Here is a 19,952-nt window from a genome sequence, read left to right on the forward strand (position 1 = left end):
AATAGTAATTATCAAGTCGACTCCCAGGTCTATGCCAGCTTTTTAAAAATATTATTTTGGGGGGCTGGGAGCATAGCCTAGTGGTAGAGTGCTAGCCTACCATGCATAAAGCCCTGGGTTTGATTCCTCAGTACCACATACACAGAAAAAGCTGATAGTGGCTCAAGTGACAGAGCGATAGCCTTGACCAAAAATTGTCCAGGGACAGTGCCTAGGCCCTGAGTTCAAGCACCAGGACTGGCAAAAAAAATTTTTTAATACAGGTATGATGGCTCATACCTGTAATTCTAGCTACTCAGGAGGCTGAGCTTGGAGGATTATGTTTCAGAGCCAGCCCTGGAAAAACATCTATGAATCTCTATCTCCAATTAACCAGCAAAAAGCTACACTGGAGGTATGGCTCAAGTGGTAGAGCCATAGCTGAGTAAGCACCAGGTCCTGAGTTCAAGTGCCAGCACAAATATGTGTGTGTCTGCATATTCACAGATAATCTTATACATATTCTTATACATATGAAGTATCTCTCTCTCTCTCTCTCTCTCTCTCTCTCTCTCTCTCTCTCTCTATATATATATATATATATATATATATATATATATATATATATTCCTTTCTACCTAGCAAAGAAATATACTCACTAAAGAGATTTTTTGAAATATCCAAATATACAAAAGGGTAAATTTCCATATTCTTCCTTCTAAAACTAATTAACATTTTGGTCTTCTCTCCAAAAATGCTGATTTTTTTATTTTTTATTTTTTGCAATAGTAAGGATTGAACTCAGGGAATAAGCTTGCTAGGCAGTCACTCTACCACTTGAGGCACACCCCCAGCTCCAGGTAAGGTAGTGCTTTATGCCCAGCCAGCCTGGGCTGTCATCCTCCTTCCTTTGACTTCAGTGTCACTGGGGATGACAGGTATGTGTTATTTTATCCAGCCACTGGATAAGATGGAGTCTCTCAAACTTCTTTTTGCCTGGGCTAGCTGTGAACCATAATCCTCAAGGTCCACCTCGTAAGTAGCTATTGTACCCCACTAGTCTTGAGTTTTCAATCCCCATGACTGAGCCTCCCATGGTCTGGGATTGCAGGTGTGAAACCACTATGTGCAAATGTCTTTCTTACTTTAATTTCTCACTGAGTATATGAATTGCTTTTACATTTTGTTTAAACTGGTTTTTAGCAAAGATACATATTCTAGTCCTACATATATATATATATTGAAGCTTGAAATCAGGGCCTGGGCTCTGTTCCTGAAGTTGTTTTTGTTTTTTTTTTTTCTTTTTTGCTCAAGGCTACTGCTCTACCACTTTAAGGTACAGTGCTACTTCTAGTTTTCTGGTAGTTAATTGGAGACAATGAGTGTCATGGACTTTTCTGGCTGGGATGGCTTTGAACTGCAGTCCTATGATTTCAGCCTCCTAAGTAGCTAGGATCACAGACAGGAGCCTGTTTATATCCATCTTTTATTTTGGGGTTTATAACTGTGACAGTCCCTTTAGAAAATACTTTGTCACTCTAAGATTATATAAGTGTATCTTCTTGTATATTCTTCGTCTAGCCATCTAAAACTTATATTGAAGTGTAGCATTAGTTAAAAATCTACCTCAGTTTTTTTTTTTCCACACATGGTTGTCTGGTTGTCCCCAACTACTAACTGAATAAGTAATCAATTTTCCATTGTTTCAAAATACAGTTTTTCTGAACATTAAATGATTGCATACAATGAGATCTATTAAACTGGAGTTTTAACTTTTGTTGCATAAGCTTGAGGTATGGCACATATCTTTTCCAATGTTTGCTTTTCTTGCTTACATGCAGTAGTTGAGCCTTTAAAAGGCCTGGAGTTAGGCCTAGCATGTACGAAGACCTGGGTTCAATTCCTTGGTACCACATACATATTTACAAAAAAAAAAAAAAAGCCAGAAGTGGTGCTGAGGCTCAAGTGGTAGAGCTTTAGGCTTGAGAAAGTCTAAGGACAGTGCTCAGGCCCTGAGCTCAAGCCCGGGACTGGCAAAAAAAACCAAAAATAAACCATCTAAACAGGTGGCAGGTGGGTTATTCCTATAATCCTAGCTACTCAGGAGGCTGAGATCTGAGGTTTCTGGAAGCCAGCCAGGATAGAACAGTCCCTAAGACTCTTATGGCCAGTCAATCAAAAAAGAGCCTGAAGCGAAGCTGTGGCTCAAGAGGAAGGCAAAAGAGTGAAGGGTCAGTGCGCATACCCTCAGTTCAGGCTCCAATACCTACATCTTCCTGTCATGTTGGCTATGTATAGTTCTCACAGTAACTTGATCTAAAATGTTAAGTACTAAACAAAGAGCTTGACATATGTTATTTCTCTTTAACTTTCATAGCATTTTGTGATATAGATAGTATTTCTTTTACAGGATCAAGACATTCCTGTTTTTAGAGCTTAAATCACCCCTAGGTCCGAATATCTACCTCAGATCTAGAGTGGGTTTCTGTGGTGTGACTAACAGGCTTTGTAAGCTCTTGGGGCTGAGAATGTGCTTCCTGCCATCTCCAGGACATCAATATGCAGATGAAGTCTAGAGACTGTCATAGTTGGGGTGGGGAGGTGGCACCACACATGGGGCCTCACAGTGCCACTGCAGCACTAGCCTTTGCAGTTGTGCTTTACAAAGCAAGAGTCAACAGGCCTTGACAATTCTAGCTTTAGACTTAAGCAGCTTGGGCTGGGAGTGTGACCTAATGGTAGAGTGTCTGCATGAAGCCCTGGGTTTGATTCTCCAGTACCACATATAAAGAAAAAGCCAGAAGAGGCACTGTGGCTCAGGTGGTAGAGCGCTAGCCTTGAGCAAAAGAAGCTCAGGAACAGTACCCAGGCCCTAAGTTCAAGCCCCAGTACTTACAAAAAGAAAAAGAAAAAGAATTAAGCAGCATCTGCCATACACTAAAATAAATAGTCCTAAGAAATACAGATAATCAATTTACAGGTTTTACTATAGTCCTACCAAAATATGGCTGAGTATTGAATTTTATGTCACTTCTGAGTCTTCAACTCAAAAAATGTTCTATGCTGTGTTTCTATTTTTGTTCTCTTGCTGTCTGTGACACTGCTATCTGAATTCCTGGGTTCTGGTTATGCTTAGCTATCTCTGAAAGATTTGTGTATGTATCCTCCAATAGTGCTGTTCCAGTTCCTGGATTGTAGTTAGCCTTATCTCTCTCCCAAAGGACTCTGAATTTCCAAAATTTACTGAAAAGTCCTTTTCAGAAATAGATTCCACAGGAGGATGAGATCTGAGGATCATTGTTTAAAGCCAGATGGTCAAGATAGTCCATGAGACTCATGAGACTCTTACCTCCAATTAACAATTAAAAAGCTGGAGGTAGAGCTGTGGTTCAAAGGATAGAGAGCCAGCCTTGAGTATAAAAAGCTAAGGGACAATACCCAGGCCCTGAGTTCAAGCCCCAGTACTAGCATGTGCGTGCGTGCACACACACACACACACACACACACACACACACACACGTTGCCTCATTTAGCTCCTTTCATGTTCATGCTTCCCATTTCCTGGTCAACCATCCTCATATTTGGGAAGCCTCATCATTTTCTTTCATTTTTGTGTCATAAAGAATTTTTTAACATAGAATACTGTGGTGAAAATCAAAAGTGGTAACAAGTACAGTACTCATTACCCAGAGCTGACCCTCACTGATATTTTCTCATCCTTGTTTTGTTAGCTCAAGTCAACTGACGCCACACCTCAGTCCCATTTCCAAACACTTTTACCATGCTTTGCTTTCCTTCTCCCAGAGACTTATGACCTCATAGCACAACATAAATGCCCTCATGTTCTATATCCATTCCCCTACCTCTGGCATATAAGGTCCACCTGGGCAGTATCTTTATTTTGTTCACTGGTGATTCCTAAGTACCTAGAACACTGCCTGGAACATAGTAGTCACTCAGTAAATATTTGCCAAGTGCAAGAGCATTATGCATTTTATAAATCTCTTCATGTTGATCTACAGACTAAGTCCATTACTTTAACACCTACATAGTACCTCTTTAAACACAGGCAATAACACAGCTACTGTTTATTAAGTGCTTATTTTGTCATAAGCACTGTTTGAATGACTTTACAATTTTTAGGGGATAAGCACTATCATTAAACTGTCTACTAAGCATAGAACAGTGAGTGACACAGCTGAATGAAAACCCTTTCTGGCACCACACTAAGCTACTAGATTTGAGTGCAACAAAATAAGCAAGGATTTTTCTGCCCTTCTTTAGTGATGCTTAGATTGTTCATTATTTATCTAGCCATGAATAAGTTTCAGTGGCAACACATTCACAAGTGTGTGGTCCTGGGGTTACATCCTAAGTAAGGGTGCTTTGGCAGCCCTTTTACCTTCTTTCCTTCAAAAAGGCTTCCCTCTGACCAAACACATATTCCATGAAGGAAGTTTGCCTTTTCTGTCCTATGTTTTAATCTAACCACCTATAACCATGCCAGACATGTGGGAGTTAGTAAATACTTCTCAAATATATCAATAGCTCTTAAATATAATAATCTCCATCATTACACAAATCATTTTATGGGATTGCAAACTATGTGAGAACATGTAATCTATTATAATGAGAATTTCAAGCAAATTTTAGTTTCATCCCCCCAGAGAGCCTACTACTGATAATTCTTTTTGGACCCCAGCCCTTCCTCTGGATGCTACTGGAATCAGCTGGAAGTAGTAAACACAGCAGCATGTGGGCAGGAGAATCAGGATCCTGCCCCTGGGGGCAGAGTCCTCTAAAGCCAGGTATTGCCAACCACCACACTTGGGTTGAGCCCTGCCCTGGCAGAGACAGCCTCTGTCACTGCCAGCCTCACCAGTGTCGCCAAGCTACCAAGGCTGTGGGCACCACTGATATATTTCTGGTCCATCCCACTGGGGTTTACTCCTGTCATTACTCTTCATGTTTGTGAAATCTAAAATCAGACACCCCAACAGCCTTCAATGCCAGGTGTCAGTGTGGTCCCCCTTCACTCTGGCCAGGGGAAGCCTCTCCTACACCCTTGCATGTGGTAATGTAGCAATGATACTGGTCTCTCCTCCCTCCCCCTCTCCCTCTCCCTCCCCCACTCACTCTCCCTCTTCTTCCTTCCCCACCCCATCTCTTTCTCTCTCTGTGCATCCCTTTTGTTGGTTAATCCAGTCATGCTCAAAACTGGAGAAGGAATCAGACACGCGCATCTTACTACATCATTGTCAGCTGTCCTTTCACAAAATGTCACAGGTCAGTTACAGATAACACAAGAGTAGACATCCAGGAAAATGTTCACTTTTGTAACTAGTTTATAAGGGACCATAGCTGAGTCTTTGATCCTAGGGTTTGGGGGGTTTTCGTTGTTGGTTTCGTTTTGGTGGTTTACAAGGTAAAGGAGCTGGGACAACCATCGTTTCATATGTTTAAAAAAAAGGGGGGGGGGAGTTTGGCCTAGTGGTAGAGTGCTTCCCTAGCATGCACAAAGACCTGGGTTCAATTCCTAGGTACCACATACATAGAAAAAAGCCAGAAGTGGCATTGGTTATTTTCAAGACAGAGTCTCAGCTTATGCCCAGAATGGTCTGGACTGTAATCCTCCTACTTGTTTTCCTTGTGTCAGTAGAAATGGCAGATGTGTTTTGCTGCTCCTAGCCATTATGCTTCCCACAGAGCTGGGATAATCCGCATATGCTACCATACCTCACCATTGGTTGAGCTAGAGCTTAGCAAACTTTTATATCTAGCTGGCCTCAAACCTCAACCCCCTAATCTTACCTCTATATAAATAAAATTATTGGCTTTGGTTTTGTTCTTAACTCAAGAGCCATGCAGAGAGTTAAGCTTCCACCTCTTAGGAAGCATCTAACTTTGCCTTCCATTACCAAATCCTTCCGTCCAATTTTAGTGAGAGCCTACAATGTGCCAGGCCATCTTTCAGGGGCTGAACACAGTAAAGTTCCTAATGTCAAAAACCTTATGTCTCATGAAGGTTACAGTCTACTTTAAAATACATCTATCTATCTATCTATCTATCTATCTATCTATCTATATTTATATATAGATATAGATAGATATATCTATATATATATAGAAAGAGAGAGAGAGAGAGCCAAAGAGGACAAAGAATGCTGGAGAGGCATTACTTTAGGTAGCAGAGAAAGCCCCATTAAGAATCTCTTCATCATATCTTTAAAACATGTGGGAAAAGAACACTGAAACTGAACACTTACACCTCAGTAGAACTGCTACTGGCTGTGAAAAGTGGATGGGAGAACATTTGCCCAAAAACAACTGTGATGAGGTAGGTAAGTTACCCCATCTCATAATCCATGTGATGCTCTGACCTAATGTTCTCATCTATGAAATAAAAATCATCTCCTGTATATTATGAGATTTTTTTGAATATCCAATAAACTTGGGTCTGTAAAGAGTCACATATGCAGGGGCACTCAGTAACTGAGGCTACTACCTTTTCCTTCTTCCGGTCTCTCTTCCCCTTTCCCAGGTTCTTACCTTGATAAAAAGATAGCCTTCACCCCAAGCCAATACATCATCCGATAGAAAACCTTACGAAGGAACAATAAGAAATTAGACTAGTCTTTTGACATTTTAAAAATTAATTTTATTAATTTTTTGTTGAATGGAACCCAAGGCCTCATGCATGCTAGACAAACACTCTATCGCTAAGTCAAATTCCCAGTCATAGACTAGTTTTTTTTGTTGTTTAGCATACTGTTTCCTTAATTCCACTGGTCCTACGTATCTTTAGATAACTTGGGATAATTTAAAAAATTAATTTCTTATTAAGTTCATCTATACTCCAAACAGTCCTAGAAAGGTGCCAGAAAAGCCCAATAAAATTGTAAAAAGAGACTTAAGTAATAATTATCCTATCATGTGAGCATAGTTAGAAACTTGGGAGTTGGAAAATGAAATATCTCTCAAATACATCATAATCAGGATAAATACCTATACTTATTTAAAAATATAAATCTCGGGCTGAGAGTCTGGCCTAGTGGTAGAGTGCTTGCCTAGCATGCACGGGGACCTGGGTTCGATTCCTCCGTACCACATTCAAAGAAAAAAGCCGGAAGTGGTGCTGAGGCTCAAGTAGTAGAGCTCTAGTCTTGAGAAAGCCCAAGGACAGTGCTCAGGCCCTGAGCTCAAGCCAGGACTGGCCAAAAAAAAAAAAAACTATATATATATATATATATATATATATATATATATATATATATATATATCACGCCTCCCATTGCCCCCATTGGTACACACCAACAAAAATAGGTTTTGGTTTTGAGGGGTTTTTTGGGTAATACTTTCTTAATTAGAAGAAACACATCTCATTCATAGTGACAAATAACAAATAAAATGTAAACTTCCTTACCCAGATATTTCAAATCCAAGTTCACTTAACAGGGTCTCTAAATTTTTGTTTGTTTTTTATTTGTTTTTTGTTGTTGTTTGTTTTGTTTTGTGGGTCATGGGGCTTGAACTCTGGGCCTGGGCTCTGTCCCTGAACTCTTCAGCTCAAGGCTGCCACCCTACCCCTTGAGCCACAACCCTACTTCCCCTTTTCTAGTGATTAATTGAAGATAAGAGTCTCATGTTCTATAGGTTCTTTAGTGCTGGGGCTGGCTTTGAACCTTGATCCTCAGCCTCTTGAGTAGCTAGGATTACAGGTATGAGCCACAGTGCTCAGCTCTAAATGTTTTTAATTATACAACATAGTGACCTACCATAATTTTGTCACCAGCAACACCCTCTTCCCACCACCCACAGCTCCCAACTATCATTTTCCTTTGATGTAGAAGGCAAACATCTGGCCTAAAAATATAAACAGAAGGGGCTGGGAGTTTGGCCTAGTTGTAGAGTGCTTGCCTAGCATGCATGAAGCCCTGGGTTCCATTCCCTGGTACCACATACACAGAAAAAAGCCAGAGTGGTGCTGTGCCTCAGATGGTAGAGCACTTGCCTTGAGAAAGCCCAAGAACAGTATCCAGACCCTGGGTTCAAGCCTCAGGACCAGCAAATAAATGAATGAATGAATGAATGAATGGAGCCCTCAGACCCTGATAAGGATGTGTAACCTTTTCAGAACTTCAGGAACTTACTGGGAGCTTCTGGGTAAGTCTGGGAAAATATTCTTTCTTGTTCATTTCCTCACCTACTCCTACCTCCATTCATGTCACCCCCACACCTGTGGTACTATCCATCCCTATGTAACAAGGTAGTCTTCCATTTTCCCCACAGCTCCATGGTCAGTGGAATGCACAGCTAGGCAATGTCCCCTGATATGGCCTTCCAGTAAGTCACCATAAGCCCACATTGCCCTGTATTCTCCCAGTCCTTGTAAAATGTGGATAGCACTACCATCATCACTCATCCCAATCTCCAGAGAGAGATGACCAGGAGTCTCTCCAGTGAGGAGATTTAGGATTCATCTTAGAAAATTTATGAAAAATATAAAAAAACCCTTGTAGCTATTTTCCAAGTTAACCAAAATGCCTAAAGATCTGAGATGTCACCTGCTCTGCTACTCTATTTTAATACACAATTACTGGAGTGCTTCAGACTTTCTATTTTGATCATGCTTTTATTTATGAAAGCTATGGTCTCATAAATAATGGCACCATGGTCCGGGTCTGCTGGTTAGGAACTCTGCAGGACACAGTGTGTTTTGGGGTTTGAGCTATGCACTAGTTAGAAAAACTAACTGGTCCCATGTGCTCACTGCTTCCAGATTTCACTATGTATGAAGTATACTTTAATCCCCATCTGTTCACCATTGTGTCATCCTTTCACAAAAAAATTCTTGTATCAAGAAATAAGGAAATAGTACTTCTCTTAATGGGATGTGAATAAAAAGACAAGACAAAGCTGGGAGTGTGGCATAGTAGTAAGAGTGCTTGCCTAGCACGTATGAGGCCCTGGGTTCAATTATTGGTACCACATACACAGAAAAAAAACAGAAGTGGTACTATGGCTCAAGTAGTAGAGTGCCAGCCTTGAGAATGCCCAAGGACAGTGCTTAGGCCCTGAGCTCAAGCCCGAGGCCTGGCAAAAAAAAAAACAACAAAAAAACAAAACCAAAGAAAGAAAAGCAGAAGCAGAAGCAGCAGCAGCAACAGCAGCAGCAGCAGAAGAGGAGGAGGAGGAGGAGGAGGAGGAGGAGGAGGAGGAGGAGGAGGAGGAGGAGGAGGAGGAGAGGAAGACAACAACTACAAGACAGCTGACAGCAAGCATCCTTTGCACCTAACTAAACCCATGGTTCAAGGCAATAGCAATGGTCCCAGAAAGGAAGTAGAGCATTGCAAAGGATATATTAGAGCACTGCAGCCACTCTTGGCTTTTATTGATATGTGGCCTTGTGGCTCTCTGGAGGTGGTATTGCTCTAGCTCTGAAAAATAAAGCTCAGGGACAGTGCCCAGGTCCTGAATTGAACTTAGGGCCTGGGCACTGTTCTTGGACACTTTTTTGCCAGTCCTGGGCCTTGAACTCGGGGCCTGAGCACTGTCCTTGGGCTTTCTCAAGGGTAGAGCTCTACCACTTGAGCCACAGCACCATTTCTGGATTTTTTTCTATGTATGTGGTACCGAGGAATCAAACCTGGGACTTCATACATGTTAGACAAGCACTCTACCACTAGGCCAAACTCCCAGCCCTGTTCCTGGACACTTTTGCCCAAGGCTAGTCCTCAAGCACTCTACCACTAGGCCAAACTCCCAGCCCTGTTCTTAGACACTTTTGCCCAAGGCTAGTCCTCTGCCACTTGGGCCACAGTACCATTCCTGGCTTCTTCTGAGTATGTGGTACCGAGGAATTGAACCCAGATCTTCATGCACGCTAACGAAGCACTCTACCACTAGGCTATGTTCCCAGCCCCTGTCCAGCTTTTAATGCTCTCCATAATCTGGCCCTGTGCTTCCCTAGGGTGAACCCTTGCTGCTATAATCCCTCCCCTTCACCAAGCAGAACATCCAGCTCTTCTCTCACCCCTTTACATCCTCCCCTTCAATGCCAATGCAAGAACTATCCTCACAGGGAAGAGCCTATCTAGTTAGCTTTAATCCTCTTCCCAGATTCCTTGGCCTTGAACATCATAAGCTGCTACTCCCTGCTGGACCTGCCTCACCCACAGAAGGGTAGTGATCCCTGATACCCTGATTAGTCTTGTATGGGCTTCTGCTGTTATTCCTAGCTGGCATATGCCCCACTAAGCAAGTGTCTAATAACTACTGACTGAACACTATTACTGTGGATTAGTGACTGATAATAAGTAATAATTGGTAACAAAAACATCCCAAAGTGCTTAGTGAACACAGCATCATAGGCTCTTAGTTTATTGTAGTATTGAAAATACTTGAAGTAAACATATTATTGGGATGCTAACTCAAATATGCGAAAAGAATCCAAGGTACCGAGAAAAACCAAGTGACCTACGTTGGTTTATGTGGTAACTAATACAATTGATAACATAAAATGTAATAATTTTAATTCCAGCTAAGAATTAACCTAGGAAAACCTTTTCAAAGGGAAAATGACATCTATTTAGTAATAAAAGCTTTGTCATACAACCTCATTTCATGTTGTCTATGTTTAAAGTCAAGAACTAATTGGTATCTATCTTCTCATACATTTATCTATGCAGAACTCTTTCTTTAGGCAGAAAATGGCATATGTGTGTATGCATCTGTATGTGTTAGAAGAATGCATTACAGTTCAACCATATATCTATGTCAATGACTACATTACTTTTAAGCCAATCCTCTATTTCTGAATACTTAAGTTGGCTTGCATTTTTCCTGTTATACAAAATGATGAAAATCCCAGCATCAGCATGTGCTTGTCCAATTATTTCCTTAGAATGAATTCCTGGAAGTAGAACTTTACAGGTCAATGGTAACAACTTATTTTAAAAACATTTAAATAGAGACAATAAAACTAATTTTTTCAGTTTGTTTTCGTTGTTGTTGTTTGTTGGTCCTTTGGCTTCAATTCAGGGCCTGGGCATTGTCCCTGAGCTTTATTTTTCAGAGCTAGAGCAATACCACCTCCAGAGAGCCACAGGGCCACTTCTGTTTTCTGATGAGTAATTAGAGATAAGAGTCTCACAGACTTTCCTGACCAGGCTGGCTTCAAACCAGGAACCTCAGATTTCCGCCTCCTAGGTACCTAGGATTACTGGCATGAGCCACTAGTACTTGGCTTAAAACTAATGTGTTCATACTTAGATGTGCTTAACATTTTTTGAACCAGACAAACCTCAATTGTTCTTTAAATGAACACAAAGAATTTAAACAGATATTTTCCACATCCTAGCTACTTCAAGCTATGAAAGCATAAGTGAAAGGTATAGAAATCTAATACTGATTTGAAAGAGAAGACATAATTCTAATTTCAAATATTTTATTAGTTCTTTAATCAAATGAGAGATGTAGCTGAAACAAAAAAGGATACATCCAACATCGGTTAAAAATTGATTTCCTCTAAGTTTTAAAGAAAATTGCTTTATTCATTTGATTTAAGATATACATGTTTATTATAGAAATTTTTTAAAACATTTAGAGAAAATGTGAATTTCCCAGAATTCAACAGATACATGATACCTTACATTTTTACTATTTCCTATACACATGCATTTCCTATACACATGCATTTGTTCGTGTGTATGTATATATATATATATGTGTGTGTGTATATATATATATATATAGTCATTCTCCTCCCACTCTATCAAAATAAGGTGGGAAGGAAGCTCCTACAGATGCCACACCTGTGACACCACTCTATCCTGGCTCCAGCCTCTGTCTTGATGAGCTGTGGCCTGAAGCTTTGCTTGCTCCTCATACTTTCTATAAATGCAAATCAGGCCAATGCTCCTCATCCTCAGTATTGCCAATGCCCAGCATAAAGGGAGACTCGTAGTCTACTCCAGCTGTCTTCACTTCTCAGCCAGGCTTCTCAGGAGGGCAAAAAGCTTCTTAATAACTTAAGCAGTAACCAATACCTCAAGATATGGAGAGACAGATTAAAGTCCCCATAGCAATAGCCTTCTGTGGTAGAAAAGGCAGATAACCTCACTGAATAGAAGTGGGAATTGAAGCACTGTGTTAAGTCAATAGCATAGCTTCTGAGCTGTAGACCTTGGATATGAAGCCAGACGTTGATTCTATGGTCAGTGTTCTTTACCTAGTCCTTTTTTTTTTTCACTTGTGAGGCTTGAACTCAGGACCTATGTCAGTCCCTGAGCTCTTTTGCTAAAGTTAGCACTCCATTACTTTAAGCCACAGCTTCACTTTCAGTTTTGAGTTGTTAATTGGAGAGAAGAGTCTCACAGTGAGTTTCTTGCCCTGGCTGGCTTCAAACTGTAATCCTCAGATCTCAGCCTCTTGAGTAGCCAGAATTACAGCCTTGCACCATGGGCACCGGGCTTAACCTAGATATTTTTAAGATTGCCAAGTGCAAATGTAGGATTGGAAGGATCTTTCATAAGTCCTCTCACCTCTTTGTCACTTACAAGAAACATAAAGCCGGGGGAAGCTAGATGATTGCTCAGAGTTGCCAGCCAGTTAGCAGCTGGAGATCCAAGGCCCAATCTTCACCTCCAGGGCCACTTCTCACTCCAGGAGTCCCTACAACGATTAGTTGGTATCTTATCCCATGTCTGCTGCCCAATCAAAGAACAGCCAGGGAATAAAATCCTGAAAGTGTAGAAAATTAAAGCTAGCAAAGACCTTAGTGACCACCCAAGCTACACCTACTTTGCTTTCCAGAGAAGGTTCATCAACCTCATATTCCACTCTACACACCTTCCACTGGTTAATTGCTTCCTGTCCCCATATGGTTAGAAACAAAACCTGGCCCAAAATGTTTGCTTCCTTCCTTTACACTCAGTGTGTGATAGATCGTGAATCACCAAAAAGAAAGTGAAATGAAACAGGATTTGACATCTAGATACTTGGTTGGTAACAGATGTGCCCACCACGGTTGTGTCACAAAACAGCTAAGCTCTGAGAAGTTCCAAGGAGGCTTCCCTCCCTATGTGCATCTTCCATTTCCTGTAGCTCAGGGGAGGTCACCCCATGACTATGTAATTCAGAAAAGGGAACCTGTGCCATCCACAAGTCAGGAAGCCCTGTCATCTGCTCATGAAATGTGATTGTGGCTAAAGGCCTCTTCTCCACAAAATATGCTGAATCCTAATTAAAACCTGTCTCACCTGTCTCACCCTAGGGGTCTGCCAGTGCTCCCTTGCATCCACATCTTCATCTGAAGGACTTGGGCCTTTACCTAAGGTCACCATGGAAACCAGTTAGGGCCTGCAGACCACTTCCACTTTTCAGCAGTTGCAGGGAGAGTAAGGGACCACTTCCACTATTGAATACCTAGTGTGTGCATGGCAGGACTGGATAAGGCCCCTGGCCTTTAAAAATCTCCCAGTAGCATAAACAAAACCATGTGCAAAAAACTAAGCTCAAGTCACAGAGCTGTACACATGAAGCCAAGCAGTGGAGGTACTGGAGGATGAGGCAGCTGCAGCCAGTAAGGTAACAGCTGAGTTTGGGAAGACTAGCAGTATCAGTTGGGTAAAGGCAGATGTGGCAAGTCAGGCAGCTTGGTTTACAGATCAACAGTTCAACGTTGCTGGAACATCAAGTGCAAGGTAGGGAGTGGTGGGCGTTCAGGCTGGAGCGGTGGGCCTAGCAAGTCGGCAGCGGGCAAGGAGCCCGCGCAATTCTCGCTGACCTGGTACAGGGAGAGCAGCTGGCTTACGCAATTTCCAAGTAAACGAATTTGGGCGCCCATAGCGAGTCTCCGGCAGTGACGATCGCTGGTGGCACCGCCAGCCCCCTCCCCCGGGCACCTGTGCGCCTTCTCAGCTGCTAAAGTAAACGCAGGCCGTCCCCAATCTACTGATTTCCAAAACGGGCCGCAAGCACCCCCGGCCCGAGGCCAGTGCAGCCCCGGTTCCCAGTCGCCCCTAGCCCGCCCGGATCCAGGCTTAGGATCGCCTGTTGACGACGCACTGTGGCGGCTGCCTGTGCGCCGGTGGGCGAGCAGGTTTTCTCTGCAGTCGCCACCGAGTTTTCCCGAAGAAGAGTCCCTGCGGGCCTCCCCGACTCTAGGGAGGCGGGGGAGGCCGGGGGCGGCGAAGGCTGCCCGGTTGGCACTAGGCCGGGCACGGCGGCGGGGAAGCGCCAGTGCCATCTGGGGCTCGCGCGCGGCGCAGTGCCGAGCTCCATCCTCCCGGGGAAACGCAGCGGGCAACCAACAAGATAAGCGCCCTCCTCTCCTCGGAGCCCGCGGCCTGGGGCGCCGGGGGAGCGGGAGGACGTGGGGTCCCCGCGCGGCCGAGGATCGGGCTGGGCCCGGGGCCTGGGGCAGGGTGGGCGCCCGCGGCAGGGGTGCGAGCGGCTCCCGGGAGCGCAGCGGGCAGGGGCAAGCTCGGCTGGGTGCTCTGTGGCCCCAGCCGCGCGCCGGCGCCCAGGCCGCTGTCATTACCTGGCCAGTGTGGTTTTCCCCGAGCCCGGGAGGCCGCGCAGGAGGTAGAGGTGTTTCCTAAAGCTGTGGCGACGCGGAGGTGTCCCCCGTGGGGGCGGCCGAGGAGGCGGCGGCTGCTGCTGCTGCTGCTGCTGTTGGAGGCTCAGCCTCCCGAAGGATTCAAGAAAACTGTCCTCCATGGGGAGGGGGGCTGACTGCCAGGGCCTGGGCTCTCTTTCCAGAAGTCACGGTCTTGGCCGAAGCTGTTGTTTTTGTGACTCTCCGGCCATGTGATAGATGGAGGGGCGGCGCTCGGAGCCCAGCCCCTCCCTCCCACCAGCCGGAACCGCGCTGCGTGGGAGGGGGCGTCCCTACCTGCCGGCTGGGGACCCGGGGAGACTGACAGCCCGGAACACGTGGGTGGAGCAGCCCCCTCTACTCCACTGCCCCCCCACCGCGTCCTTCGCCCCGGAGGACAAGGGATCTTGTCCGGCTGGACGCTGGACATTTCCCCACGGCCAATACACAGAGACTCAAACACACAGTGAATTTTGAAACACTTTGCCGTCTCGCCTCCGACTGACCTAGACTCTAAAAGTGAAGTGATTCGTGGACAACTAAGGAATATGCACAGCATCTTCAATAGTAAACTTAAAACCCACTGTGGCCCCCAGTTTATGCGCGCCGACACCTGGCTGGTGTTCCCAGGGCGGAAACTGACCCATCCAAGGACCTATATCTCTACTTTTGTTTAGTCCTGTCTTTCTGCCAGAAATATTCTTAGAAAGCTTGTTGCCTCTTTCACTTTAATTTTCTTCTTCTTCCCCACCCCCAGAAAAAAACCACACATTTTAAGGCTCAGGTGGGTTTATGCCCAGTGTCATAGAGCTAATGCTCAGGAACCCATGAAAAGAGTCAGCTTCTCTGGGAACTGTTGCTCATATCTAGTGGTGTCCGTGTTTGCTAGAATCATTTATAGAGAACTAAGTTCTAGGCTTCAGGAGCTGGTGAAAGCCAATGGCTGATCGCTGCCATTGGAAGAAAGCGGTAAAAGGAAATATAAACAGGAAAGAAAAGCAATACCGAATATGTCAGTCCCATCCCAGAGGAAAGGGAAGGTTGATTCACATGGGTTCCAGCAGCCCCAGAGGAAACCAACCCTGCGAGTGAAGTCTGTCCAGAAGCAAAATGGACTAGAAAACTGTATAAAGTAAAGATAGGGGAAATATTGAGCTATTTAAAATAAAGTACTAAATTTCTAAAAAGGATGACAGATAATTGAACTAATCACTTCCGTGTTGAAACCATACTAAGATATAAAGTTAATTTAAGGCTTTCTTTAAAGATATTTTTTAAACAATCTATAAAAAGAGAGAAAGAAGAACATGGCAACAGAATTTTGATTAGAGAGCAAAAGCCCAAGTATTGAGTTGACCCCCAAAACCCTTAAATTATAGAGCCAAGAAACACAATTTATCAGGCACAGTTCAGAAACCTCAAGAACTGGAAAATCTGGAACTGGAAGTAGGTTCTAAATTGCAAGGTGAGCTCAAAGTCTGTTTAAGAAATGAGTATCAGGTTTGGCACTGGTGACTTACACTTGTAAGCCCCACTACTCAGTAGGCTGAGATCTGAAAATGGTGGTTCCAAGATAACAGCTTGAGCAGAAAGGTAAGGCTTAAGTGGTTGAGCACCAATCAAGTGAAAGCACCAGAACCCGAGTTCAAGCCTTAGTACTGGCAAAGAAAAAGAGAGAGAGGGCCGGGAGTTTGGCCTAGTGGTTAAAGTGCTTGCCTAGCATGCATGAAGACCCGGGTTCAATTCTTCGGTACCACATACAGAAAAAAGCCGGAAGTGGTGCTGAGGCTCAAGTGGTAGAGCTCTAGCCTTGAGAAAGTCCAAGGACAGTGCTCAGGCCCTGAGCTCAAGCCCAGGACTGGCAAAAAAAAAAAAAGAGAGAGAGATAAGGAAAGAGAGGGGGAGAGAGAGGTGGGAGAGGGAGGCAAAAGAAAAGATAAATAAACACTAAAGTTTCAGCATAATGTAATTCTATGGCAGAGCAGGTATAAGGCACTGGGTTTAATCCCTAACACAATCTCAAAAAGAAACAAATACACATCCCTTCTCCCAAGCCCACAGAGTAGCTCCTAGTAGAAGATAAAACAAGATCTGTAAGGAGCAGCATAGGATAAGAGCTTAGAATACTCTTTCTGAAAATGAAGGATGAAGGAAATATCTACATACTTAACATTAAGTAGACAACCATCCTTAATTTACATTTTTAATTTTTATATTTTAAGTACTACTAAGCCAAAGTACAATCAAAATAATAAATACTAATAATGGCCTCTAATATGTGATAGGCCCTTAGTCTCAAACCAGAATCCTGAAAGTCAGCTGTTACAGAACTCAGAAAATGTTTGTTTGAAGTAATAGAGCATACAGGTACACACATTACCTAATATTCTGAGAGGGGGAAGGGGAGAGGCAGCCCTTAGTAATGAAACACATCAGTATTTCTTCAGTGAAATGAATTGAATACATACCAAATGGGACAAATAAAGAGTAAAACTAACCTTCTATCTGTTTTTGGTCAGTCTTTGCTGATAAATTATTATTATTATTATCATTATTATTATTATTATTATCATTGTAAGTCATGGGGCTTGAACTCTGGGCCTGGGCACTGTCCCTGATCTCTTCAGCCCAAGGTTACCACTCTACCCTTGAGCCAAGCCCCATTTCCTGTTTTCTAGAGGTTAATTGGAGATAAGAGTCTCAGGTCCTTTTGTTCCAGGACTGGCTTTGAACCTTGATCCTCAGATCTCAGCCTCTGAGTAGCTTGAGCCACTGCCCAGCTTGACAAATTAATTTTTTAAAATTATTTTAAAAACAAAAGTGCTTGCCAAAGATCAGGAGGGTAAAGAATGGGGAGTTATTGTTTACAGGATATAGAGCCACAATTTTACAAAATGAAGAGTTCTGGGGATGGGTGAAGATGGCATGATATTATCAATATGTTTATAAGAGTATAAATATCCAAAACTAATCTCCAAAGAAACAACCATCCTATTAAAAGATGGGCCAAAGACTTAAACAGTCTTCTCTGAAGAAGAAATAAAAATGGCCTATAGACACATGAAGAAATGCTCAACATCTCTGGCCATAAAAGAAAAGCAAATCAAAACAACTCTAAGATTCCACCTCACTCCAGTTAGAATGGCAATGATCAAGAAATCTAATAACAATAGATGCTGGTGGGGATGTGGCCAGGAGGGATTACTACTACACTGTTGAAGGAAGTGCAAACTCATTCAGCCACTATGGAAAGCAGTATGGCAGTTCCTCAAAAGACTAAACATAGAACTCCTCTATGACCCAGCAATTCCACTACTAGGCATTTACCCAATTGCCCAGAAACAAGGACATACTAAATCCACTAGCACAGTGATGTCCATTGCAGCACTATTTACCATAGCAAAGATATAGAACCAACCCAGATGCCCCTCAGTTGATGAGTGGATCAACAAGATGTGGTATTTATATACAATGGAATTCTATGCTGCTGTCAGAAAGAGTAAGCCAGACTCAAAGGAACATAGGCTCAATGGTTTCCATCATTTGTCATAATTAGTAGAAACCTTGGGATCTCCTAGCAGAGATTTACAATAGAACAAAACCTAGATATATAAGGCCATATAGTATGACACTAAATGAAAGGACCTCCAGGATATAGAAATAAAAGCCATATAATGAGTGATTGTTGCCCTTAATGTACTATGTTATCTCTCATCTCTTTTGCTGTCCCTTGGTTACCTCATATTGTTACAGTATTTCACCTTGTTATCTGATATATTGTATATATGTGTTTTTGTTTATTTGAAATCGGATAGGGAAGGGGAGAAAACAAGATGAGGGGTAGGGGTGTGGGGAGGAAATGGGGACCAAGACATGAGAAAGGGTATCAATGTGAAGTAATGCACCTTCTACCTGGTGAATATAATGGTAACCCTTCTATCAATTACAATTACAATAAAAATATATGGAAAACAAGAGTATAAACATTATTGTGCATTTTATCACCAGAAAAAAAAAACACAACAAAAACAACTTTTGGTTTTCAGAGCCTTTTGGATTTCCAAATTCTACCAATATTTGCTTATAGGGTCTACTCTTCCAATACTGATATAATTTTAAAAATAAGCTACTCAATTTTTCTGTGCCTTACTTTCTCCAATAAAACAAAGAAAGGCAAATGCTGAAAACTAGATAGATAAGTGTTTAAATTATTACCTCTTATGTTTTTTTTTTAAATTATTATTCAGATAACTTATCAAGAACACCCAAGCCAGTTTAGGTGTCCGATGGGTGTGTCTCTCAGGGCCAGTTCTGAATTTGCAGACTTTTCTCCAGAATCAGGAACTGCAGTGAGGTGGAGCTCCGCTACAAACAAACAAAATCAGACAAGTACAGGCAAAGTACAAGGTAAGTACAGGAACTGAATTTGTTTTCAGGTTCCCCGCCTAGCCTGCCCTCATTTTACCTTTCCCCTGGCCCACCTGCACTTAATTCTGTCCTGGTCTCCTGGTTCTGCTTGTGAGAAAAACTGTCTATTCTACCAAAGAGTGTGGCTTAAAAGTTCCTATTTTGGCCAGGTGGCTCAGCTCTTGTTAAGGAAAAGAACTGTTTGGCATAATAAGGAAGGGTTTTTTTAAATATAAAATTTTGTCTTAAGCTGGTTTCTTTTCAAGATGGAATTAAGACACACCTCATGTTGTTCAAGAAATAGCAGAGGGCAGATTATCTATTTTGAGATAACTTGTGTACTGTTAATCTTATTTCAAAGTCATCTTATGTAAATATCTTTTACCATATTCAGACTAGCCAATCTGGATCAGATTTGTGAATCTGAGCTCAACCAATCTGAGCAGAGCAGGCAGGGCCTGTTGCATTAGAGATAAACAGGGGTACAGCCCACTTGCTTTGTGTGCTTGCTTGCCAGATTTTTTGCCTGATGGCTCATCCTTCTGCAGAAGTAAATTTTACTTTGCTGAGACTTTTTTTTTCTTATTTTTTCATATCTACTCTAACTCCAGTGTTTTTTGGAGAACATAATTATAATATGCCTCACACAAGAATCCATTCCAGAGGATAATTTCAGGGGAGAAACACAAAGTTGCAAGGCCTCTGTGCTTCTGGTCACATAAAATAATATTTATCAAAATGAAAAATAAAAAGAACCCATTCCTCATACTTTCCCAACAACCTTTCCCAAACCAAAACTTGTTCCTATTACAGGAACCAACTATCTACAAAAGGTTAATAATAACTACACTAATTCATACAAATATGTTAAGTTTGCTGGACCAATATAGTCTTCTCCCCAAATGATGGAAATTCTGGTTTCTCAGGAGGCATTTCCAAGGTAATGCTTCTACCTAATAAGGTGTTT

At 42.5% G+C, this 19,952-nt stretch overlaps 2 protein-coding genes and 1 non-coding gene across 8 annotated transcripts in view; all 3 read right to left on the minus strand.

Moving 5' to 3' along the window:
* The window catches only part of N4bp2l1 (NEDD4 binding protein 2 like 1), a 29,224-nt gene extending 14,443 nt beyond the window's left edge, over window positions 1-14,781 (minus strand). For both annotated transcript variants that reach the window (XM_090342227.1, XM_090342228.1), the window contains exon 1: window positions 14,522-14,781. In XM_090342227.1, the coding sequence (XP_090198353.1) occupies window positions 14,522-14,700 (179 nt within the window). In that variant the 5' untranslated portion in view covers window positions 14,701-14,781. The remainder of the gene's footprint in view (window positions 1-14,521) is intronic.
* Window positions 5,240-5,339, minus strand: LOC150057049 (small nucleolar RNA SNORA16B/SNORA16A family). Its single transcript, XR_016537223.1, has one exon. It is a non-coding gene; the product is annotated as a small nucleolar RNA SNORA16B/SNORA16A family (small nucleolar RNA).
* Window positions 14,782-18,289: 3,508 nt separating the features above from the next.
* The window catches only part of LOC150057050 (uncharacterized), a 69,684-nt gene continuing 68,021 nt past the window's right edge, over window positions 18,290-19,952 (minus strand). For 2 of the 5 annotated variants that reach the window (XM_090342239.1, XM_090342236.1), the window contains exon 10: window positions 18,305-18,943. The gene's annotated coding sequence lies outside the window, so the exon portion shown is untranslated. Of the gene's footprint in view, window positions 18,944-19,952 lie in introns of all 5 variants that reach the window. The other 3 variants (XM_090342238.1, XM_090342237.1, XM_090342240.1) reach the window with 2 other exon arrangements.

The sequence above is a fragment of the Megascapheus bottae genome, chromosome 11 (assembly GCF_031878675.1).
Source record: "Megascapheus bottae isolate mThoBot1 chromosome 11, mThoBot2.hap1, whole genome shotgun sequence".
NCBI lineage: Eukaryota > Metazoa > Chordata > Mammalia > Rodentia > Geomyidae > Megascapheus > Megascapheus bottae.